Source organism: Vulpes lagopus, chromosome 16 (assembly GCF_018345385.1).
Source record: "Vulpes lagopus strain Blue_001 chromosome 16, ASM1834538v1, whole genome shotgun sequence".
In the NCBI taxonomy this organism is placed as follows: domain Eukaryota; kingdom Metazoa; phylum Chordata; class Mammalia; order Carnivora; family Canidae; genus Vulpes; species Vulpes lagopus.
The window spans coordinates 54,708,853-54,736,415 of record NC_054839.1 but is presented as its reverse complement, the minus strand read 5'-3'; the positions used below and the strand labels follow the sequence as shown (position 1 = coordinate 54,736,415).

Genomic DNA, 27,563 nt, shown 5'->3' with positions numbered 1-27,563 from the left:
CTTGCAGATGAGGACCCTGATCAAAGAAGTTTAAAAACTTGCTCAAGATCATAACAGCTAAAAATCAGGAGAACCAAGATTCAAATAGAGTGCTATTTTCCTCCTAAACTCTCTCACTTAACCATTGTGTTTTAATTCTTGGAACTAATGATGAAATATCATTGCCATCCCTGTGAGATATTAGACAATTTGTTTTCAGGATCACCAGGTTATATGACAGGGGAATAAACAAAACTGAAAAATTATCAAAATTTATTATTTTTGTAGGCATAAAAGAGGTGAACCAGAAAGGGAGAAAGACAGTAGAATGTCAGGCAACAAAGGAAGGAAGAGTCAAGGAGTTCCTGAAGAAGGTAATGAACCAATCTCAAGAAATAAATAATTAAAAAATAAGCAGCAACAAAAAAGTAGTATGATAGAATAATTGTGTTAAAATATTTAGCCAAATAGAATAGAAGGAAGCCTTTAAATTTCTCCAGGAAGAAACTTACTTGGTATTTAGAAAAGGCATAACAACCTGAAAATGCAGGCCTATAATGAAAATTCATCAACTATAATTCCTATATAGTTGTTATGGTAGCACTGTAATTATGCATATGTGTAAGTGGTCTGGGTAAAAAAAAAATGAGGATAATCAAAATATTTATACTGTTCCACACAGGAACAGGTTTAACATTACAGTAGGGATTTCTAAATTGTGTTTGTTAAAGCTTTTGATTTCGGTTTTGTTTATAGTCAGGGAATATTACTAACCCTAAGTCTACTTTATTAATGAGAAACATCATATTTTTCATGACCTTGAGTGAAGAAATAATATCTTTCTTAGAATGTTTGCACTTAAATTTTTATTATGTACTTTATTCTTTTGTTCAGCTCTGGCTAACCAAGGCACATCTTCATTAACTGATGCAGTAGAACAAGTTGCAAAGCAACAACAATCACAAACATCAGAAATAGAAAAAAACAAAAAAGTTCTATTACATTTGCAGGTAACCTTATATAGTCCTTTAAATGAGTTATTACTTTCTTCAAAACTATATTAAATTATTAACAGGAAAATTATTAAGGATACTTAATTTTGAGAGGCTTTTTGAAACTCCTGTTTTTCATGTTTACTCCTTAATTATTCTGTTATCCCAAAGTAAAGTCTATATAAGTAATTCAGTTTCCTGGAACATTTTACACACCCAATATATAAGGATTCAGCAACGTCCTTACAACTGTAGTATGTACATATAAAACCCAATGTATCACCTAGAATTATTTTAAACTCACTTCTACTGATAGTTTTTCCTAAAATACTAAATTGAAGGAAGGTTAAGTTTTTAAGCCAATGTTTTTAAAGCCATGGCTTGTGAGTTATAGTTGTCAGTGTACATTTCAAGTTGATAGGAAACATTTTTGTGTTCCTTACATTTCATAATATATTCATAATTACTGCAGGGAATCTGGAAGCCATGCTTGTTTTTTTGTATGCAGCACAATTAGATGTAACTATACTCTGTTAATGTAGCTAAAGAAGCAAAAATGGGAATGGTATCTTTACTATGTGCTTTGTAAAGGTTATTATTATATATATTATAGAAGTAACAAATAGGCTCTAGAGCCCAGCTGCCTAGTTTGAAAGAAGATTTGCTACTTTTGCTCCATGGTTTAATTTCTCTACCCTTCTTTTTTCATATTTGTAAAGTGGAGATAATTTATGACCTGTCTTCAAGGTTTTCATGAGGATTAAATGAATTAATATTTGTAAATATATGTAAAGTATCGTGCTGGGGCTCTGGTGGACAGTATAGAGCTGGATTTTGATGTTGGCTTTAGGTATTAATGCATCAGCAGATATATGATAATAATTATTATACTATCATGGTAATATGGTTCTCTTATAAATATTTGCATTGCATTTATCACTTTTAGAAAAGAATACTTTTTTGCAAGAATATAATACAAAAATAATAATGTCTTAGCTTTTATAAAGACATTTTATGTAAAACTTCTGTCTTCAAGGAGTTTCACAGATGTTATTTCACTTATATTGAGGGCCTACTTTCTATTAAGCATTTTGCTATTGTCCTGACTTGTCTATTGAAGAGGTCAGAAAAAAATAATCATACTCAAGGTAGAAAAGTGAACAATAGGGGCATGAACACAGATTTAACACTGAAGGAGGAATGATCACAAAGTGATGTTTCAGTTGAGCTTAAAAGAAGACAGCTGGAGTTTACTTGAATAATTGGGTATCTAGGACAGGTTTAAGGGTTAGGGGATGAGGAGGATGGTATCCTAGACAAGATCCTGAGAAAATTCACAGAGGCCTGAAGTAGCATCTGATACATTCATAGAACTACAGTTGATCCTTGAATAATGTGGGTGTTAGGGGCACCAACCTCTGACCCAATTAAACCCACATATAACTTTGTCTCCCCAAAAACTTAATTACTAATAGCCTACTATTGACTAGAATACTTACCAATAACATAACAGTCACTTAAGACATATTTTGTAAGTTATATGTATTATATACTGTATTTTTATAATAAAGTAAGCTAGAGAAAAAAAAATGTTAAGAAACCCACAAGGAAGAGAAAATAGATTTACAGTAACTGTACTATCTTTATATATATATATATATATATGTGTGTGTGTATATATATATATATATATATAAATTTGCCTATAAATGGACCCATGCAGTACAAATCTGTGTTGCTCAAGGGTCAACTATATATGTAGTTTGTTGGCAGTATAGCATAAGGTATATTTTGAGAAGTGGTGGGAGATACATACTTTGATAAGAACCCTGGACGTTATTCTAAAGGTGATAGGAAGGTTTTGATGGGCTTTAAGCAAGAGAGCAAATGATTACATTTATATTTTGGAAAGAGAATTAAGCACAAAACAACACTTTTAATAATCTAACATTCACTCATGATAAAAACTCTAGCAGGAGTAGAACTTCCTTAATCTGAAAAAGGGTATATATATATATCCCTTTATGAATCCCACAGCCAACTTCATACCGCATAGTGAAAGACTAAATGTTTCTCTCCTAAGATCAGGAACAAGGCGAGGAAATGTGGTCTTATCACTTCTATTCTTTCTATGGTACTAGTGGTTCAAGCAAGTGCAATCATGAAAGAAAAATAAATAAAAGGCATCCATATTGAAAGGAGGAAGTAAAACTGTTGTTATTCACAGAAGTAAGTACAACCACTTAGGAAATAGTTTAGTTTCTTAAAATATTAAAATATATTTACTATATAATCCAGCCATTCAACTTCTAGATATTTGTTTATCCAAGAGAAATGAAGGTATATACTTACTGGAAAACTGCATACAACCCAAATACCCATCAGAACAAAGTGTGGTATATCCATACAATAGAATGCTACTCAGTGATATATCAGCACTGATATATACAACAATGCAGATGTATCCAGAAATAATTATGCTGAATGAAATATGTGAGACTAAAAAAGTATATATTATAAAATTCTACTTATGTAAAATTCTTGAAAATGCAAGCTTTAGTGACAGACAGCAAATGAATGGTTGTCTGGGAATGGAGAGATGGAGAGGGAAGGATGGATTGCAAAGTAGCAGGAGGAAACTTGTGGGTAAGGGATATGGTTATTATCTTTATTGTGATATCTCATGAGCATAAAAGTAAGTCAAAACTCATCAATTGTAAAGCTTAAATATATGCAGTTCATGTAAATTCTACCTCAATAAATCTATAAACAAGGAGAAGGAGGAGACGGAAAGAGGAAGGGGAGGAAAAAGAAGAAAGAGGAGGGGTAAAAGCAAGAGGAGGGGTTAGGCATGAGTAAGAAGTAGAGGAGGAGGAGGAAAACAATATCAATGAATTCCAGGGAAAGCATAGAAATGAATTGAAGAAGGAATTGACTAAAGCCAGGGAAAAATATTAATAGTCTATTACATTATTCCAGGAGAGAGAAGAGATGATGACCAAATCAGTAGAAATACCATCTTTCACCAGAATGATCAATAGTGTCAATAACCTGATCTAGCTGGCACTGGATATATCCCTGTGCTTCATTCATTCAATCATTTAATATTTATTGAGCATCTTGATTGTACCAAGTACTATTTTAAGTACTGAGAAGATAATGGTAAAGAAGATAGACAAAGTTACTGCACTCATGGGGCTGACTTTCTAATCAGGGGAGGCAGGCAATAAAGAAATAAACAAAAAAGGTAATTCCATTAATTGATGTGTTACAAAGGAAATGCAATAATGTGTAGAGAGTAACTCAAGGGGGAGGATAGATGGTTAATTTATATTTTAATTCAGGGAAAACTATTTGAAGAATAATAATAAAGCTGAATTGTAAAAGACAAAGACCCCAAAAGGTAATAACTAGAAGTAGAAAAGTCTTAATGTTGAGAGAAAAATTACAAATACCCTCAAGATGGGAAGGCACTGGGCATATTTAATAAACAGAAAAGAGGCTGGAAGAGGGGAGACTAAAACATGGAAGGGAAGGCACAATAAATTGTGACTAGAGGATATATGACCTTGTAAGCCACATTAAGGAATTTGAATTTCATTATTACCACAATAAGAAATCATTGGAAGGTCTTGAGCAGGGAAGTAATATGATATGACTATGTGCTAAAGATTCTTCAGTCTGATGTGTGGAACATGATTGTGGGAGAGGGGGAAAAACAGAAATAGGAAGACAAGGCAGGAATCAGGCCACACTACAAAAATTGGTCAGAAGTGAATTTGGGATTTTATTTTAAAGGCCCAACCATCAAGCTCTGCTAGTAAATATGTTGTGTGGTAGGCGCTTAGATAAAGGGAAGAATCAAGATGACTTGTAGGTCTTGAGTATTAGGTGTAAAGTGGTGCAATTTATTGAAATCAGGAAGACTAGGGGAGGAATGTGTTGGGTGTATAGATTATTCTTTTCTGATCACATACAGTTTTAGATGTCTTTTGGGTATCCAAAGAGGAATGTCAAGTGGGCATTTGGAATATCAGAGCTGGAGATAAAAATTGAAGTTCATCTGCATGTTGTATTTTTCTCTCTCATCTCTGCCAGGAAAAGGATAGCTGGGTGTGTCTTTTTAATACACTGACCTATCCCAAAATTATATATTTATTTAAAGATAATGATGATGTTAGGTAGAAAAGAAAAAAAAATGAATGGATGATGGTCTGCGGAGTTGTTTTGATGGGAAGATCTATAAAATTTTATAAACAGATAGTAAAGAGAAGGAAGGAATTAAGGCTGGTTCCCAAAGTAGTACCATTAATTAATTAGTTTGGGAAACTAGGGGTGTGGTAATTTGCATTTTTGGTCCCAATTCTTCATCTATATTTATGTCTATATGACTGTGTCTATATTTACACCCTTGCCACATATCATTACAGTGAGTGGGTACTTCTACCCCTTGACTGAATTTCATCATGTGGCTAGCTGAGATGTTAACAGATATTATAAATAGAAGCTTGAATAATCTCTTCCATAATTGAACTTCCATTCTTTTGCATCTGCTATCATCATGAGGACATGCCTAGCTTAGCCCACCATATTTAAGATACATATGAAGCAAAGCCAAGACACCCGAGCCAGCCTAGTCAGCCAAACCAAACCATCTTACTGCCAATCGACCCCAGACATTTGAGCAAATCTAACCAATGTCAACAGCTAGCCAATTCCAGTTGCTGCCATTCATGTGAGCAATAAACATTTATTGTTGTATGTTACTGAGTTTTTGTGGTTCTGACAACAGACAAGTAATGCAAGGAAGAACAGGACGGGAAGGGGAGTAGGATTAGTCTGATTTGGGGTACATGATGAATATGAGATTAGCCAGTGACACCTAGGTATAGGACTCAACAGCCACTTAGGTTCTGTGAATCATCAGCATATATGTAGCTCAAGATGTAAGTATGGATAAGATTACCCAAGGAGTATACATAGAATAAGCAGAGGGAATTATGATTGTGACCTGAAGAAGACCTGTATTTGAAGAACAATGGAGATTGAGAAGGAATGCCCAGACATCTGAGGAGAACCAGAGAAGAATGGTGGTGTGAAAAGTAGGTTTTAAAAAGGAGGTGCTGTGAGAAAGGCTGCCCCAGAGAGGTAAGGCAGACATCTTTATATACATTTACAAATAAGAAAGTAAGCTTTGGATAGGGCAATTAAGTTTGCTATGTATGATCATACCAACTAGTAAATGGCAGTAAGGGCCCTAGAGTCTAGATCTTTTGATTTTTACTAGGGCTTTATCATATTATCTTTCTTCAGTGTATACTTCTGATGTCCATAAATATATTATTTAAGTGATTGTAAAGTAACTTTTACATATGAAATGTTACCACAAGTGATGAAACTTTAATATTTTAGATGAACATTAAAAAGTAAGAAACAGAGGGGCGTCTGGGTGGCTCAGTGGTTGAGTGTCTGCATTCGGCTCAGGGCGTGATCCTGGGGTCCTGGGATGAAGTCTGGTGTTGGCCTCCCCAGAGGGAGCTTGCTTCTCCTTCTATGTCTCTGCCTCTCTCTCTGTGTCTCTCATGAATAAATAAATAAAATCTAAAAAAAAAAAGTAAGAAATCATTCTAGGCTACCTCTAACATTATAAAATAATTTTGTTACTTATTGAATGGTTACTTTTATTGTATATCAATTTTTCTATATATGATATGTTTTTGTTGTGATTTTACTACAGACTTATGGATCAAAACAATAACATTTTTATGTTGAATATCATGAGTTAGTACTAATAGTATTGAAATATTTTACAGAGTGAACTCCGTGAGCTTAAAAACCAAATAGCATCTGTCTCTGCAGAAACTAAAGAAACAGAAAGGCAAATTTATCAGCAGGATGCTGCCATAGAGAATGCCAAACTTCAGTGTGGGAATCTGGAAACTCAAATCAAATCCTTACATACAGAAAATGTAAAGCTTAAATTTGACATAGAAGCAGCCCAGGAACACTTTGAGGAATATATGATAAAATATAATGAATATTATATAAAAATAAAAGCGCATAAAGATAGTTTGGTGGAGGTAGAAAGCAAATGGTCACTGATGACTGCACTCCATGAAAAACGAGAGCTTGTTAAAAAACTAAAAACAATGAAAGAGGGACTTATGCAAAATCTCCAAAATCCAGAAGGAAATCGCATAAAACAAGTACAGGTTTGAAATATCACTTATCAGAACTTTTTTTTCTATTACTCCTTTTTTGCAAGTACACTTATTAAGTGATGAATGTATCATTAACTTAATAAAATACCAATGATTGCCATAACTAGATTCAGAAATTATTTTCACAACTTTTAAAAACTTAAATATGTGAGTTATGTAACAACTACACCAGATGTACAAATGAATAAAGGAATTTCTCAAATCCCCTGTGGATTAATTAAAAAAATGTAGTCAAAATTGCAGTGAATAATTAATCCATTTGTTTTAGAAAGCGTGACTCACAAAAATGTTGAAGCCCTAGCTTTTTAAGCTAATGAATCCAATCAATTCAAATTTGTGTGCTTAATGCTGTTATACAAACAATATCAATTAATAATTGTACCTTAAGAATTTTTCTATTTTTAATATTATTTTTTGAAGACAGTGGGAGATATCCACTTAAATGGATATCTGTCATTTCTTGCTAGAGAATTTAAAAGTATCCTTCGTACTGTTGCTGGGCAATTGCTACTATGACTACTACCACTTTTCTCATGTCTTATTTACCTTTAGTTTTTATTTTAAGTTCTTATTTTTTTATTATTTTTTTCTTTAAATTCAATTTAGTTAACATATACTATATTATTAGTTATTGTTGCTAGGCAATGAACACTATGACTTTTAATATCTTATTTGCATTTAGTTTTAGTTTTAAGTTTTTAAAACAAAGATTTATTTGGATAATAGTTCTTTATTCTTTGTATCAAAGTAATATTCTAATACTCTTTAACCAAAATTAAATGCGATGGCTAGATTTTTTAAAAATTATAGAAATGCTGAAAATATTTAACTTATATTGACCATTCATTGTTTGACTTGTATATTTTAAACTTTATAAACATACAGGAAGACATTACAAAGCTAAAGGATACAATTATCACTGTAAAAGAATCTATCATTGAAAAAACTTATTTTCTTGAGGAAGAAAAAAAGACACATGAAAAATTAAGAAAAGAAATAGAGGTAAGACTTAATTATATGATTTCAAAGTTTTATGGTATCATCTCTTGAGCTTATACTATATAATTTCCATAGTTTACTCTCAATTTCTAAAATAGAGAACAGAAAGCTATAAAAAGTAGTAAAGTTAAATCATTAACAGATAGAGCCAACTCCCTCATTCAGATACTTAAATATGTGAAATGTATTCAAATAAAACAAGTACTCATTTCTATTAAAATGTGGCCTAGAATTACTACAGTCTCATTCTACCAGCACCTTGGTTCTTGATTGATGGCCAGAAAGCTATCAAGGGCTATAAAGGGATATCAAGGGCTATCAAGTCAAAAAGGATAACTATTACTAAAGAGATATTAGAAACTCCTTAAAATAAAGAGACAATGGAAGTCATTAGTATTCTAAACCTCTCTGACTTCATATTTTCAATTGTTAAGAATCAAAAAACATATGCAAAACTGAAAGATTAAATTTGGGGTACCACTAGTAGACTTTTATGGTCATTATTGTTTAAAGGGATGGAGAACAAAAATGAAAAAGAATATGTTGTTGAGGGCAAATAAATAATTTTCACTCTTAAGACATTAATTTGAAAACTAAAAGATGCGTTTGCTTGTGGCTAATTTGAAATAATAAAACAGCATCTGAGAAATTTGAAGATAAAAATTCTCATTTTTACAAAACATTTATCTAAGAAACATCATTACTTATATTTTTCTAGTAATTCAAATTTTTTTTACCCTCTAGATAAAGATTTATTATAAAACTAAAAATAGTAAGAAACTATCAGTGGCATCAAAATAAAATTAAAATGATTAATGAAATAGAAAAAAGAATCCAGATATAATTCATTATAAATGGTACAAACAAAATAGGTTAGCCACATGGAAAAAATAAACCAAATTTAAAAATAAAATTGTATTCCTATATTATAACACATGTATAATCACTTACAGGAAGATTAAAGACAATTTAGGAGAAAAACTTATCCACTTGTGTTAGAGAAGTATTTCTTTTAAAATATACACACAAAAAAAAGTAATATTTAATCATGAACTGTATGTTTAAATATTACTTTTGACAAGATCATAAATTTCTAGATTATTAATAATAAAAGCACCATAACAATAGAGAATACAAGACTCTCATGCATGAGATCATATAGTATTTGTCTTTCTCTGATTGACCTATTTCACTTAGCGTTATACTCTCTAGATCCATCCATGTTGCAAATGGCAAGATTTCATCTTTTTTATGTCTCAATAATACTCCATTGTGTGTGTGTGTATACATATATTTATATATAAACTTCTCTATCCATTCATTTATCAATGGACACTTGGGCTGCTTCCATAATTTGGCTGTTGTAAATAATGCTTTAATAAAATAGTGGTGCATATATCCTTTTGAATTATTGCTTTGAGTAGATACCCAATAATGGAATTACTAGATCATATATAGCAGTTCTATTTTTAATTTTTTGAGGAACCTCCCTATATTGTTTTCCACAGGGGCTATACCAGTTTTCATTCCCCCAACAATGCATGGGAGCTCCTTTTTCTCCACATCTTCACTAACACTTATTTCTGTTGTTTTGCTTTTAGCCACTCTGACAGGTGACATCTCATTGTGGTTTTGATTTGCATTTCCCTGATGATTAGTGATGTCCCCAGAAGGAGCCAGTATCACTCCAAGGTGTTTGATTCTTGCTGTTTTCAAGATTTCCTCTGTCTTTAGTTTTCAGAAGTTTTACTGTGATGTGTTTTGGCATGAATTTCTTTGGATTTATCCCATTTAGATCCTCTTAGGTACTTGATTTTATAGGTTTATGTCTTTTGCCAAATTTGAGAATTTTCAGTTATTTTTTAAAAGATTTTATTTATTTATTCATGAGAGACACAGAAAAGCAGAGACATAGACAGAGGGAGAAGCAGGCTCCTTGCAGGGACACCAATGTGGACTCGATCTCCAGACCCAGAATCACACCCTGAGCTAAAGGTAGATGCTCAACTACTGAGCTACCCAGGCATCCCAAGAATTTTCAGTTATTTATTTGAATACTTTTTCCAGTGCTGTCCCTTTTCTTTTTTCCTTCCAGAACTTTGATGACATAAATCATCTTTTTTATAATTCCACAGACCCCTCAGACTCTTCATTTCTTTTTTTCTGTCTCTCCTCTCTGTTGTTCAGATTGAGCAATTTACCATGTTCTGTCTTCCTTTCATTGATTCTTTTCTCAGTTCCTTTTATTCATATTGGTTATTGTATCTTTTCCACTTGGTTCTTTATATATTCCTTTGCTGAGACTTTATATATTTTTGTTTCAGGCATGCTTATTGAAGAATTTTTATGATGACTGCTTTAAAACGCTTGTCAGATAATTCTAACTTCTGTGTTTTCTTTGTATTAGCACATGTTGATTACTTCTTACTCAGTTTGATGAGTGATTTTCTATTGAAATATGGACATGCTGGGTATTACGTTTTAAGCCTCCGGATCATTGTTAGCTCCAGGTAGTGGTGAAAGTTCAGATTCTCCAGCCTGTCTCCATTGACACTCATGGAGGAAGGAGAGGATTACTGATACTGGTGGCCATAAGTGGTATTTCTTACTATCCACTAGGCCTCTACTGATAACCTTCTGGTTGGGACGGGCAGGGACAATCCAACTGAACTTCTTATGTGGCCTATATTGACAACAGGTGAACATGGCATTGTTACTACTGAGTAACAGTAGGTGGCGAAAGTCCTAACTCTCTACTAGGCCTTGTCTGACATTATGTGAGAAGCAGGAGGGATGCCTTGTTACCCTTAGATTGGAGTAGAAGTCCAGGATCCCCAAATGGGAGTCACTGATACCAGAGGGTGTGATTTGTTACTTTCCAGGGTAGATGAAAAGCCCTGGCTTCCCAATTAGCATCTTCTGACACCACCCCATCAGGAGTCTACTTGTCCCTCTCCCTCTGCTCGTCCTACCACACTCTCTTTCTCAAATAAATAAATAAAATCGTAAAAAAAAAAAAAAAAGTAATGTACAATGAATCAAGAGGTAGAGCCATTGGATCATAAGGTAAGGTCCATGATCTTTCTAATTCTTAATGTGTTCTTCTAACACATTCTTCTAATTATCACCACCACCACCACAACTACTTCTACTACTACTACTACTACTACTACTACTACTACTACTATCTTAATTTATAATCAGTGCATACTGTTTCATGGATCTTTACCCTCTGCTCATGAGGCTGATTGAGTAAATATTAAATTTGGTCTTATTGGGACCCTCTAGGTTCATTATTAGCTCCTTTCAAATCCATGGCTTTAACTTAAGCTGAACATGCATGGGGGATAAAATTCCAAGGAGCTAGAATGCTAGAATTTCAGCATCAGCCCACTACAGCATCTGCCAACTGCTCACTATTGCCACACCTTATGAATAAAGACCACACTCAGAACTAAGACAAAACCAGACTAAGGACAAGGCCTAGACTCAAGAACAAAACTGAAATAGACACTCTAACAAAAATATAAAATAAGGTCTCACAAGATCAACATGCTCTACCAATCACTTACCTGATTATTTGAACAAAACTCAACACTTTGGAGGAAAATAATGGAGTCCAGAGTTTATAATATATATACAACATTAAGTTAATAATGAAACATTCTTAGACATGTGAATAAATAGAATATTACCATAACAAAGAGAATAATCAAAACAGAATCACAGTTGACTCAGAAGTTGTTAGAAAAGGGCTGAACATTATGGTACATATGTTAAACATTCTATAGAAAAGTGGATAGTTGGATAAAGAGAGAGAATTTTAATCTTATAAGACAACCAAATGGAAATCTTAGAATTGAAAAAGTTGAAAGAAATTTATTGGGTGAAATTAACAGCAGGTTATACACAACAGAAGGCAAGATCTTTCTTGTACTTGAAGACATCAGTAGAAATCATCAAACATATAGAGAAAAATTTTAAAAATGAAGATATGAATAGAGCTTAAATAACCTGTGGGACCAGGTTAAGAAATGTGACATATTGGTAATTAAAGTCCCAGAAGGAGAGGAGAAAGAGAAAGGGAACAGAAAAAAATATTGGCCAAAATTCAGAAATATTGGCCAAAAATGTTCCAAACTTGACTAAAAAATAATGCATAGATTCAAGAAACTTAGCAAACTCTGAGTAGAAAAGAAAATCATAGTCAAGCTACTGAAAATCAAATATAAAGAAAAAAGCCTTAAAAGCAGCCAGGAAAAAAAAAGTCACATTAAATACATAAAAACAATGATGAAAATGATAATGGATTTTTAAAATAGACTTTATTTTCTGGAGCAGTTTTAGATTCATAGCAAAATTAAGCAGAAAGTATGGACAGTTCCGTTACTTCTTACTCCTGCCCACAGCCTCTCATATTACCAATATCCTTAACTAGAAACTGTGGACCTACATTGAAGCATCCTTATCACCCAGAGTCCATAGTTTACATTAGGATTCACTGTTGTCATTGTACTTTTTATGGATTTTGACAAATGTAATGACATGTACCCATAATTTTTTAAAGATTTTATTCATTATTTTAGAGACAGAGAGGGCATGAGTGGGCAGGAGAGAGAGAGATGTGGGCTCCCTGCTGAGAAGGGAGCACGATGAGGGCTGGATCCCAGGACCCTGAGATCATGAGCTGAGCCAAAGGAAGACACTTAATCGACTGAACTACCTAGGCACCCCATGTACCCATAATTTTAGAATCATACAGAAGAATTTCCCTGCCCTAAAAATCCTCAGTGCCCTGCCTTTTCATCCTTCCCTCCCTACTAACCCCTGTCAACCACTGAGCTTTTTATTATCTCCATAATTTTGCTTTTTTACAAAATATCATGTAGTTGGAATCATACATTTTGTAGACTTTTTTTATATTAGCTTCTTTCACTTAGTAAAGTACACTTAAGGTTTCTCTATGTCTTTTCATGCCTTGAGAGAAGTTTTGGGGTGTGCGTGTGTGTGTGCGCGCGCTCACTAAATAATATTCCCTTGTCTGGAAATACCACAGTTTATTTATCCATTCACCTACTAAAGGATATCTTGGTTGCTTCCAAGTTTTGACAATTATGGATAAAGCTTCTATAAACATCTGTGTATAGGTTTTTATATGGACATAAGTTTGCAACTCCTTTGGCTAAATACCAAGGAGTGAAATTCTTAGGTTTATATGGTAAGGGTGTATTTAGTTTCCTTAGAAACCACTGAACTGTTTTCCAAAGTGGCTGCACCATTTTGCATTTTCACCAGCAATGAATTAAATTTCCTGTTGCTTCATATCCTTACCAGCATTTGGTGTTGTAAGGCTCCAGATTTAGTCCATTGAAATAGGTATGTGGTGGTATCTTATTATTTTAATTTTCATTGTCCTGGTGACATACGATTTGGAACTTCTTTTCATATGCTATTTACCATCTGTCTATCATTTTAGTGAGGTGTCCAATAAGGTCTTTGCCCCATTTTTAAATCTGATTTTTGTTGTGGAGTTTTAAGAGTTATTTGTATATTTGAATAATAGTCATTCATCAGATGTGATTTTTTAAAATCTTTTCTCCTGATCTGTGGCTTCTCTTATCATTCTCTTGTGATAGTGTCATTTATAGAGCTAGTTTTTAATTTTAATGAAGTCCAGCCTATCAATTATTTATATCATGGATTGTGCCTTGGTGTTACACCTAAAAAGTCATCACCTATATCCAAGATCATCTGGGTTTTCTCCTAAGTTATCTTCTAAGAGTTTTTGCATTTTATGTTTAGGTCTGTGATTTACTTAAGTTAATTTTTGTGAAGGGTATAAAAAACGTCTTTATCTAGATTTATGTTTTTGCATGTGAAAGTCCAATTGTTTCAGTACCACTTCTTAAAAAAAAAAAAAACTGTCTTTGCTTAATTGTATTACCTTTGCTTCTTTGTCAAAGATCAGTTGACTGTTTTTATGTGGGTCTATTTCTGGCTCTGTATTTCTGTTACATTGATATATCTGTCTATTCTTTTATCAGTACCATGCTATCTTGATTACCACAACTTTACAGTAAGGTTTAAAGATGGATCACATCAGTTTTCCAACTCTGTTCTTCTTTAATATTGTGTTGGCTATTCTAGGTCTTTCTCCTTGCTATGTAAACATTAGAATCAATTTATTGATATCTATAAAATAACTTGCTGAGGTTTTGATTGGGTTTGCATTGAATCTATAGGTCAAGTTGGAAAGAACTGACGTGTTGGTTATTTTGAGACTTTCTATACATGAACATGGAATATCTCTTCATTTGCTTAATTATTCTTTCATTTCTTTCATCAAAGTCTTACAGCTTAACTTATATAAATCTTATGCATATTTTGTTAGTTTTATATCTAAGTATTTCATTTGGGCCAATGCTAATGTAAATGGTATTGTGTTTTTCATTTCAAATTTTATTTGTTCATCATATAGGAAAATGATTGACTTTTGTAACATTACTTTTGTATCTTGCAACCTTGCTATAATTGATTATTAAGTTTTTAAAATTAGAAACAATAGAGGCCAATACAAATGAAAGGCATCATTAAATTGCTGATAGAAGAAAAATGTCAAGCAAGAATTCCATATTAATTCTATTATCTAATGAAAATATTTTTTAAATGAGGCTGAGACAATTTTCAGATAAAGCAAAGCTGATAGATTTTGCTTTCAGTTGACTTATACTACAAGAAAAACTAAAGAAAGTTCTTAAAGCTGAAATGAAATGTGAACAGACTGATTACCAGCAATGAAATGGAATCAGAAATCAAAAACTCCCAAAAAACAAAAGTCCAAGACCAGGTGGCTTCACAGGTGAATTCCACCAAACATTTAAAGAAAAGTTAATATCTATTTGTCTCATACTTTTCCAAAGAATAGAAGAGGAAGGGGAACTTCTAAATTCATTCTATGAGGTCAGAATTACCCTGATACCAAAACCAAATAAAGACACAGCAAAAAGAAAAGAGAGAGAGAACTGCAGTTCTGATGACATAGATGCAAAAATCCTCAGCAAAATATGAGCAAACTGAATCCAACAATACGTTAAAAAATATTCACCACAATCAAGTGGGATTTATTTTCAGGATGCAGGTAGTCCAATATTTGAAAATCAATCAACATGATATATCACATCAATAAGAGAAAGGATAAAAACCATATTATCATTTCAATAGATGAAGAAAAATCATCAACAAAGTACAACATCCATTCATTGATAAAAACCCTCAACAAAGTAGGTTTAGAGGGTATATATCTCAACATAATAAAGGCCATAAATAAAAAACCCAAAGTTAACATCATACTCAATGATGAAAAATGGAGAGCTTTTCTCCTGAGGTCAAGAACAAGACAAGGATGTCTACTCTCACCATTTTCATTCAACATGTTCTTGAAGTCCTAGCCACAGCAATCAGACAAGAGAAAGGAATAAAAGGCATCCAAATTGGTAGAGAAGAAGTAAACCTTTCACTATTTGCAGATGACATGACACTATATACACTATGTATAGAAAATCCTAAAAAAAAAAGAAAAGAAAAGAAAGGAAACCCTAAAGACCACTAAAAAACTGCTAGAACTGATAAATGAATTCAGTAAGGTCACAGGATAAGAATCAATATATACAAATCTGTTGCATTTCTGTACACTAATAATGAAGCAATAGGAAGAGAAATTAAGAAAATAATCCCATTTATAATTGCACCAAAAATAATAAAATACCTAGGAATAAACTTAACCAAAGTGGTGAAAGACCTGTACTCTAAAAACTATAAAACACTGATGAAAGAAAGTGAAGATGACACAAAGAAATGGAAAGATATTCCATGCTCAAGGATTGAAAGAACAAATATCATTACAATGTCTGTACTACCCAAATCAATATACAGATTTAATTTAATCTCTATCAAAATACCAACAGCATTTTTCATAGAACTAGAACAAACAATCCTAAAATTCCTGTGGAACCACAAAAGACCTTAAATAGCCAAAGCAATCTTGAAAGCAAAAAAACAAAAGTGGAGGTAGCATAATCCAGACTTCAAGTTATATTACAAAGCAGTAGTGTAGTACTGGCACAAAAAATAGATGCATTGATCAATAGAGCAGAATAGAAAGTCCAGAGAATAAATCCACAATTGAAAGGTCAATTTATCTTTAACAAAGGAGGCAAGATTATGCAATGGGTAAAAGACAGTCTTTTCAACAAATGGTGCTAGGAAAACTGGATAGCTACATGCAAAAGAATGAAACAGGACCACTTTCTTTCACCATACACAAAAATAAACTCGAAATGGATTAAGGATTTCTATTGAGACCTGAAACCATAAAAATATTAGTAGAGAACACAGGCAGTACTTTCTTTGACATTGGCCTTAGCAACACTTTTCTAGGTATGTCTCCTGAGGCAAGTGAATCAAAATAAAATATAAACTATTGGGACTACATGAAAATAAAAGTCTTCTGCACAGCAAAGGAAATAACAAAACTAAAAGGCAACCTATAGAATGGGAGAAGATATTTTCAAATGACATATCTGATAAAGGGTTAGTACCCAAAATATATAAAGAACTTATAAAACTCAACACCCAAAAACTAAATAATCCAATTAAAAAATGGGCAAGATGTGAACAGACATTTCTCCAAAGAAGACATATAGATAGCAAACAGACACACAAAAAGATGCTCATCATCACTTATTTATCACTGGGGAAATGCAAATCAAAACTATGATCAGATATCACCTCACACCTGCCAGAATGGCTAAAATCAACAATACAAGAAACAACAGGTGTTGGCAAGAATGTAGAGAAAAAGGAACCCTTGTGTACTATTGGTGGGAATGCAAACTGGTGCAACCTCATGGAAAACAGTATGGAGGTTCCTCAAAAGGTTGAAAATAGAACCACCCTATGATCCAGCAATCGCACTACTGGATGTTTACCCCAAGAATACAAGAACACTAATTCAAAGTGTTCACTAATTCAAACATGCACCTATGTTTATAGCAGGATTATTTATAATAACCATATGGAAGCAGCCCAAGTGCCCATCAGCTGATGAATAGATAAAGAAGAATTGCATACAATTTATAATGGAATATTATTCAGCTGTAAAAAAGAATGAAATCTTGCTATTTGCAATAATATGGATAGAGCTAGAGAGTATTATTCTAAGCAAAACAGTCAGAGAAAGACAAATACCATATGATTTCATTTATATGTGGAATTTAAGAAACAAAACAAGGAAGGGGAAAGAAAGGAGAGAGATGGAAGGGAAGAGAAATCAAGAAACATATTCTTAATTACAGAGAACAAACTAATGGTTACCAGAGGGGAAGTGGGTGGGAGGAGGGGTGAGATAGTTGATGAGGATGAAGGAAGGCACTTGTGAAGAGCACAGGATGATATATGGTAGTATTGAATCACTGTGTTGTACACCAGAAACTAATACAACACTGCATAGTAACTAACTGGAATTAAAAGAAAAAAGAAAAAAAGAAAGCTGGTTGTGGCTGTATTAATATCAAGTAGATTTCAGAATATGGACTCCTAAGTTGAAAAGAGTCAGTCAATTAATAAAAAAGGAATAATAATACTAAATGTGAATTCACCTTATCAGAGTTTCAAAATACATAAGTAGAAACTGATAGAACTAAAAAGAAAAAGAGACAAATCTACAATCACATTGGAGATTTTAACAGCTTTTTTGAATTATTGATAGAACAATAGAGAAAATCAGTAAACATATAGAAAATTTGAACAACTTGCCTACTAACTTAACCTAATTAATACTTATAAAATGCAACTATTGATTGTACTTTATTTTCAGGTGCACATGGAACATTCAACAAGATAATATACTAGGTGATAACTTTCAAAGAATTTGATACTCTTAATCACAGCAGAATTCAATTAGAAATCAATAGCCATAAAATGGCTACAAAATACTAAATATTTCAAAATTGAGCATTATAATTCTAAATAACCCATGAGTCAAGAAATCACAAGAGTTGGAAAATATTTGAAATTCAATGATAATGAAAACACATTTGAAAAATTGTGAGTTGTAATTAAAGCAGTGTTTAGAGGAAACTTTACATATTTAAATGCCTATATTAGAAAAGAAAATAAGCTTTAAAAGTAATTATTTAGGTTTCTACTGTAAGACACTAGGAATATAAAATAAATTCAGCCAAAATCCACTGGAAAAAATGAAATAATAAATAGCAGAAATCATTAGAAAACAGAAAACAACAGGAGAGAAAGTTAAAAAAACTAAAACTGAAATGACTAATACAATTGATAAACCATAGCAATATGGATCAAGAAAAGAAAGAAAACAGTAGGGACACTACTTCAGGTCCTGTAGACTAATAAAGGTGATAAAAGCCTATTATGAACAATTATATGTCAATAAATTTGACAACTTAAATGAAATGGACAAATTTTTAGAAAAACACACATATAACCAACAGAAGAAATTACTTATATGTTTAGGCCTATGATCCATTTCAAGTTAAGCTTTGTAAATGGTTGGAGTAAGAATCAATGAAATTGAATTTATTAGGGCACCTGGGTGGCTCAGTGGTTGAGCATCTGCCTTTGGCTCAGGGCGTGATCCTGGAGTCCTGGGACATCAGGCTCCCCGCAGAAAGCCTGCTTCTCCCTCTGCCTCTCTCTGTGTCTCTCTTATGAATAAATAAATAAAGTCTTTAAAAAAAAAAAGAAATAAGAAATTGAATTTATCAGTAAAACCTTCCCCATAAGAAAAACTTCAGACTGACATGTCATCACTGGTGAATTCTATCAAATATTCAAAGAAGAATTAACACTCAGTCTATACAAACTCTTTCAGACAATGGAAGAGGGAACTCTTCCCAACTCATTTGAGGAGGCCAGAATAACCCTGATATAAAAAAACAAACAAAAGTGACATTACCAGAAAAGAAATTAGAGACCAATGTCCTTTATGAGCATAGATGCAAAAGTCCCTCATGAAATATTTTCAAATTGAATTCAAATGTGTGTGTGTGCAAAAAAAAAAAAAAAAAAAAAAAATGTGTGTGTGTGTGTGTGTGTGTGTATAGAGAGAGAGAGAGAAAGTTTTGATTTTTACCGTTCAAAAGTAAATAATGTAATTCAGTACATTTATAAAATCAAACAAGTTTAAAAGAAATAATCAACTATTTAATAGTTGCAGGAATAGCATTTAGACAAAATTCAACATCCATTCATAATAACAACTCTCAGCAAATTAAGAATAGAAGGAAATTTTCTCAACCTGATTAAGGGCATCTATAACACAACTTAGAGCTATCAACATATTTACTGTAAAACGTTGAATGGTTTTCCCCTGAAGATTGGAAACAAGGCAAAGGTATGTTACCCTACCTCTTCTATGCAACATTATATTAGAGGTCCTAATTATTGCTATAAGACAAGAGAAAATAGGGTATAATGATTTGAAAGACATAAAATTATGTTTACAGACAGCATGATTGCTTATGTAGAAAATCCTAAGGAATCTACAAAAAGACTAATAAGTCAAATTAGTAAGGTCACAGGATAAGAGGTTAAAATAAAAAATCATTTGTATTTCTATATAGATTTCATGTAGTAACAACAAACAACTGGAAGGTGAGATGAGTAAAAGAACATGAGAGACTCCTAACTCTGGGAAATGAACAAGGGGTAGTGGAAAGGGAGGTGTGGGGGGGATTGGGGTGACTGGGTGACAAGCACTGAGGGGGGACCTTGACGGAATGAGCACTGGGTGATATGCTATATGTTGGCAAATTGAACTCCAATAAAACAAACAAATAAATAAATAAGTCAATAAATAAATAAGAAAACTCTTCATTGATGCTAAAAAAAAACAAAATATTTGCTAAAAAATTTTATGAAAAAATCTATAAAACTTCTACAATAATAATATTAATAAGAAATAAAAGACCACTAAACAGATGGAATGATACATTATTATGTTCATGATCTATAAAACTCAGTATCTTATCTATAAAACTCAGTCAACTTTTCCAAAAAATGATCTATAGGTTACATACCATTTTATAAAAAAATCTTGGTAGGTATTTTTTGTAGAAATTGACAAGCTTTTCTAAAATTTATATGCAGATGCAAAGGATTTAGTTAGCCAAAACATACTTGAAAAAGAAGAATAAAGTTATAATATTTGCTCAGATATTAAAATTTATTATGAATCTACAATTATTAAGAAGGAATAAATAAATGGCCCAATGGAACCAAATACAGTTAGAAAATCAATCACACTTGATCAATTTGACAAAGATGTTAAGATAATTCTATGAAGAAACAAAAGCCTTACCATAAATGATGCTGGAACAACTGGATATCTGTCTGGAAACGATGAAACCCTATGCCTACTTCACAACATGTAACACTGCATTTGAAATAAAAATCTAAACATAAAAGCTAAAACTGTAAAGCTTCTAAAAAAAAAAAAGCCATAGGAGAATATCTTCATTAAGATTTGGGTTAAGCAAAGATTTCTTAGAATTCAATGGAAAAAAATAATACATTGAATCTTAACTTTGAAACCTCATTCTAAAAAACACTATCAAGAAATGAAAAGACAGAGGTGCCTGGGTGGCTCAATCAGGCATCCAATTCTTGATTTTGGCTCAGGTCATGATCTTAAAGTTGTGAGCCCCATGCCCAGTGCGGAGCCTGCTTAGGATTCTACTTATGCCCCCCACCTACCTGCCTAAAAAAAAAAAAAACAAAACAAAACAAAATGAAAAGACAAAATCATAGAAGTAAAAATATTTGCAATACAATAGAGCTGAGACAAGACTTATATCAAGGGCCTATATAAAGAACTCCTGTAATACATTTTAAAAATGGGTAAAAGATGTAAATAGAAACTTCACAGAAGACATAGGATGGCCAGTAAGTACATGAAAAGATGCTCAGCATCTTTAACCACCAAGGAAACGAAAATTAAAATCACAATAGGATATCATTTCATACAATAGAAAGGTTAAAATTACAATGAATAATACCAAATGTTGTCAAGGGTGTGGAGCAACTGGAAATCCTTTGCTCTTTTGGTGAGATTATAAAATGGTATAACTGCTTTAGAAAATGATCCGTCAGTTTATTAGAAAGTTAGCATATACCTATTCTATGTCTCAGGAATTCCATCCCTAGGTGTTTACTTAAGAAAAAAGAAAATGTCTGTCTTTAAGACAAAACTTGCATATGAATATTCATAGAAGCTTTATTCATAATAGCCCCCAAAGAGAAACACTACAAATGTCCCTCAAAAGTGGAATGGATAAACAAATTGAATATCCATATAATTGAATACTATTCAGTGATAAAAAGAATAAACTACTGACACACATTATACCCTATTTTCTCTTGTCTTATAGCAATAATTAGGACCTCTAATATAATGTTGCATAGAAGAGGTAGGGTAATATACCTTTGCCTTGTTTCCAATCTTCAGGGGAAAACCATTCAACGTTTTACAGTAAATATGTTGATAGCTGTAAGTTGTGTTATAGATGCCCTTAATCAGGTTGAGAAATGTATATGGCTGTATACATTTGCCAAAGTCTTTTAACCAGCCTTAAAAATCTATGTATTTATATTTCTGTAAATATATTTATCCATTCTTTTTAGATTAAACAACTAAAGCAAAGAGAAGTTACACGACATGTTCAAACCAGTGAGCTCCAAGTCTTTTAAGTGCAGCATATTCTCCATGGCAAAACAATGAAATTTTCTAAGTCTTTGTTACATTCTGAACAATACAGAATTTAGCAATACATTTTATATAACAGGGATTCTTCTGCCTGTAAGGAAACTACATTCGGTAGCAGTCATTTGATTTCCAAAAGCTGTCTCATTTTATTCATGTATTTATTCAGTAACTTATTCAATGCATTTATTGAGCTCCTACTATGTGCTAGTTACTCTTTTAGGTTCTGACAATGGAGTGGTGAATAAAATGGCATATAGCTCCTTCACTTTCCTATCTGTGTGCTACATTTTTCACAAAACTCCTTCTAATAATATATGTCTTCCTGAACTTGCATTCTAGTTAGAGAGACAGACATAAGATATGTAAAACATACAGCATGTTAGCTAAGGATAGCATTAAGGACAAAAAAATGGAGCAGAGAAGGGAATAATGTAATATATGTATTGCAGGGAGAGAGAAGGTGAAATATTAGATCTTGCAGCCATCAAAAGCTTTACTGAGCTCTTTTTCAGCAAAATCCTAAAAGAAATGAGGGAGCAAGGCATGCAGATCTGAGGAAGAGCTTTCCAGAAAAAGAAAAAGCAAGTGCAAAGAACTTAAGAGGAGAACATAACTGAGCTCAGAGAATGGAACAGTGTAGTTAGAATGGAGGGAGGGAGCAAAGAAAAAAAGTAGGGAATGAGGTCAGATTTGGCTTACATAGGGCCTTGCTTTCTTTTTGCCACTGTGTTTTGTGGGTACCACTCCTCCTTCACTATTACTCTTATTATTGGTTAGCCAGCAACAGGAACTAATGAAGAGTAGTAGCCCATCCACTTCCTAGAGGCAAAAAGCTTTGTTCTCTAAAGAACCATTTACATCTTTCGTGCCTATAGATATTCAGGTTTGAATATTAAGACACATAAAGTCTGAATGTTACCAGTAGAAGCTGAACAAATGGCTGGCTTTCAAGAAGGCTTGTATTGCAACCTTTGCTTTTATAAAAGTAACTTCTTGTCTCTCTCTCTCTCTTTTTCCTTTACTCATTTGTTGTGTGTGTGTGTGTGTGTGTGTGTGTGTGTGTGTGTCTGCTTTATTTGTTTTTTGTGTGTGTTTGGGTTTGTTTTGTTTCAAGTTTTTATTTAAATTTCAGTTAGTTACCACAGGGGAGGTACATGGGGAGATGGGTGAAATAGGTGATGGGGATTAAGGAATGCACCTGTGGTGATGAGCACTAGTGATGTATAGAATTGTTGAATCAAACACCAATAAAAATTAATTAAAAAAAAAAGAATTGTTGAATCAGTATATTGTACACATGAAACTAATATAACACTATATGTTAACTAACTGGAATTAAAATAAAATAAGGTAAATGAAATATTGGCATGTGAAAAAAATAAAGTCACTTCTTGGCCAAAACTGCACTTAGCCTTGTGAATTTAGAAACTTAATCTTGTTAGTATCCCAGAGTTAGGTAGACATGGAGAAATGCCAGTAGAATTTACAAGAAACTGATGTATAAAATTCAAATACCAGCTTATTAATTTATAATAAAACTTTCAGGGAAGCCACATAACCATGTCAGTCATTAGGGCTTCTTCTGCCTGTAAGGAAACTACATTGGAAGCCAAATAATCACAAGTTTAATTAGTGAGCATGGAAATCAAGCCAGTCATCTGAGTTTGAATGTTCTTGGTCTCTGGCCCTGGGTGCTCAAGGAGCCAATCTCTATATCAGAGTTATACGTGTCAGGTAAATAGTCCCTGCCAGCACATGACTCCTTCACCTTCCTATGTATGGATTGCATTCTTCACAAAACCTCTTTTAATGATATATTTTTTCTTGAGATGTATTACTCTCTTCTGTGACATCTAGCTATGACTGATGATCTGGAGCCTCCCTAACCGGACTTTGAACATCTCCACTCTGATCCACTGTGCATTAATTTCATAGTCTAACTACTGAAGAATAATTTTAGAAACATACTACTATGCAACTGACCAAATTTACTGATTAACCAAAAATCTGTTTTAGTTATTTTATTTCTATGTATATATTCTACGAATAGGAGTATGGACATATTTTGAGACTATACTCTCCCTATGAATATACTCTATTGGATATACCAATGAATATATATATTATATAAATATATATAGTGGATATACATTTTATATGGAAATATATTCAATATTTTAAACATCTTTTGAATATAGCTTCATATCTAGTATTAGCTTATACTAATTTATTTCTAATCCGTTTCAAGTCACTATTTTGCCAACATATCAGCAGGCCTAGTTCACCAGTTTCAGTGAATTACCTGAATTTACAGAATTAACAAAAACTGGAGACTTCAGAAGACATAAGATCTATGGGAATTTATGTGAATTTTTAGTTGACAAGTTTTCACTTTGTTTTTATAGGAATACTTTGAAATACTTAGAGTGTCTTGGTCCCTTTTCCCCTGCTTCTGCTGCTGCTGCTACTACTGCTGCTGCTGCATAATTGTGTTTCAATACAATTGATTTCCTTTGTAATTGTGTATGTTTTATTTTATGCATTAAAAACATTATTCTAAAGTGTCCACAGCCTTCACCATACTACCCATGGCATAATAAAGAACCCATGGCATAATAAAGGCAAAGAAGCTGTGAGCTAAGGGAGGAACTTAGAAACAGAGAGGTAATAACCTTTGCTGAGGGAAAAGCAGAGAGATGTGAAGAAATTTGAACCCTTACACAGCAATCATGGGACTGTAAAAATGGTGCAGTCACTATGGAAAACAGTCTGACAATTCCTCGAATGGTTGAACATAGAGTTACCATATGATCCCTCCTTAGGTATAGACCCTAGAGTGGAATATTATTTGGCAAGAAAAAGGAATGAGATTCGAATACTTGTCACAACATGGAAGACCCTTATAAAGGTTATGCTTTCTTTGCCACATCTATTGCGAGAATGAAGACCATTCTCAGCAATCAGACTGTTGACATTCCAGAAAATGTTGACATCACCCTGAAGGGACACACTGTGATCATGAAGGGCCCCAGAGGAACCCTGCGAAGGGACTTCAATCACATCAATGTAGAACTCTGTCTTCTTTGATCTTCAGGGGTTTTATTTTGTACAAAAATGGAGATAATATCCATCCACATCATACGGTGTTACGAGAATTTAATTATACCTAAAAAGCTCTCAGTATGGTTACTAACCTGTATTAAGTGTTGAATAGTTCTTATTACCATTTATTTTTATTACTATTATTATTTACAGTGAGTAATTTCTAATCAAGTGTTTTCTTCTTTAGAGTAGTTAAAAATCCTTTATGGCTATTTACTACTTAACCTACTCAAGCCCTGTTGATGTGTATTCTTCTTTTAATAGGTGCAACATAAGAGATACAGTGCAATTCTTAAGCGTTTGCATTGTCAGGTGAACAAGCTTCAGTCAAATAGAAGACAATGGCAATGGAACATTCACCAACTAGAAAAAACTGCAGCTGAACTAAGAAAACGCATTGGAATGAAAGATTAACATGGCCAAAGGGCAATGTAGAACACAGACTATTAAAAAAAAAAAAAAAAGATAGGACAAAAGGTTGAGAAAATTCTTTTGATTCTTAACCAGCATCCACTACCAGAGGTCTGTCTTAATAACAGACTATCTCTCTTTTTTTGAATCTGTTAATGTGTTTGCTAAAGTGCCTTCCAAGCCTACAACTGATAGCGGTAGGTAGATGATAGAAATACTTATAGAAAAATAGTGGAAGACTCTATAAATATTTGAGTATGTAAGATATTCTGTACTGATGAATGCCTGTTTATAAACATATTGCCTTCACTATTATGTGAAGGAAAAATGTAGAAGAAAAGAAGCATATAAAGTTACAAGATTTAAATTGTTAAGGTATTTTAAATGATTGTTTCAAACTTTTTTATTAAAACTTGCTGTTTCACCATTGCCTTCACAGTGGTCCATAAGTATTGACATTTATAATAATGTTGTTGTATGTTCAATGCTCAGGTATTTAAATGTTTTCTTTGGGATCCCTGGGTGGCGCAGCTGTTTGGCGCCTGCCTTTGGCCCAGGGCGCGATCCTGGAGACCCGGGATCGAATCCCACGTCGGGCTCCCGGTGCATGGAGCCTGCTTCTCCCTCTGCCTATGTCTCTGCCTCTCTCTCTCTCTCTCTCTCTCTCTCTGTGTGTGACTATAATAAATAAATTTAAAAAAAAAAAAAAAAATAAATGTTTTCTTTTATCCAGAAAGTAACAATTCTTTTTTCTTTGTTATTAGATAATACAATTTTAGAGTGTTGCAAGGCATAACACTTTTTGTCCTTAAATTCTTTCATACTATTCTGTGACAAAATTGAAGTTATAACATTATATAAGGCAAATACCAGCTCTTAAAAAAAGTGTTAACTAGTATAGACAATCGTGTATTTTCTTCTCACTGAAAATCATATACTATGTCCTTGGCAACATTTCAAAATTTAACTTCTCCATATGAAGATAAAAGTGCTCCTTCTTGTGGCTCCACTGAATCAAATTTCAGGAACAGAAAAAATATTATTGAAGATAATGGTTTGTAAATATTTACTTTTAGGACTTAATTCTTTCAAAGCAACATCAAAAAGGTATCTCAAGTCCATTTTCTCCTCACCTTTCTTCGTGCCTAAAAGGATAGCTGATATAAAACCTGATATTAATAATCTTGCTATGTCTAACATTAACAATCCTATTATGAATTAGCATGGCTCATTATGGCTAACACTTCAAATGGCTTTGCTGTAACACAATCAGCTGTGGTGCATGACTCAGAAATGCACTTACAAATAAAAATGGTTAAACCTGCAGATTGTAGAGAGTTCCCACTATGCTCAGCTGAAGACAAGGCTGAAAGTTTTAAACGCTGATCATATAAAAATACTTCAATTTACTTTGCATACTTAAAAGGCTATTCTTATAACTATGCTTCATAATTTTATAGTTTATAAAAGAAAAATTCTACTTTTCTAAACTCTCGATAAGTTTATAACAGTTTTCAAAACATTTGTATGTGATAGCTAACACCCTGAGTTATATTTGTAAAAGTTATTTAAGATATAATGAAAATAGGTTTAATCTGCTTAAGATAATATGCTCTATTTGAGAAAGTAAATTTCAATGCAGTTTTCTGAAATACCCATGACAATAATACATGTACCTATTTTAAATTTTGTGACAAATGAAAGATTTGAACAAGAACATTTTTATTTTCCTTGCTCCTTCTAATCTTGAAAATCATTTCAGATGATGGAGGCTTTCAGATTAACCAAGAAGAACTAAAACTTGAGGTATCCTCCAGCCTGATCATGTAGTTAAGTGGTTATAGTATCTCAACATGGTCACAAACTCTAAAGTTAGAAAATGAATTAATTCTAAAAATCTCCATATAACTGAACCTAGCTTAGAATATGAGTTCTTCGGGATCCCTGGGTGGCGCAGCGGTTTAGCGCCTGCCTTTGGCCCAGGGCGCGATCCTGGAGATCCGGGATCGAATCCCGCGTCGGGCTCCCGGTGCATGGAGCCTGCTTCTCCCTCTGCCTGTGTCTCTG

General features: G+C 33.0%; 1 protein-coding gene across 1 annotated transcript; it reads left to right on the top strand.

Annotated features, from left to right (window-relative positions):
• Nucleotides 1-25,823, top strand: CCDC122 (coiled-coil domain containing 122). The gene is made up of 5 exons (XM_041730984.1): nt 1-353; nt 874-989; nt 6,785-7,183; nt 8,078-8,194; nt 25,350-25,823. Exons 1-5 carry the CDS (start codon nt 308-310, stop codon nt 25,497-25,499), a joined length of 828 nt encoding a protein of 275 aa, XP_041586918.1. The 5' UTR covers nt 1-307; the 3' UTR covers nt 25,500-25,823.
• Nucleotides 25,824-27,563: the final 1,740 nt, after the last annotated feature.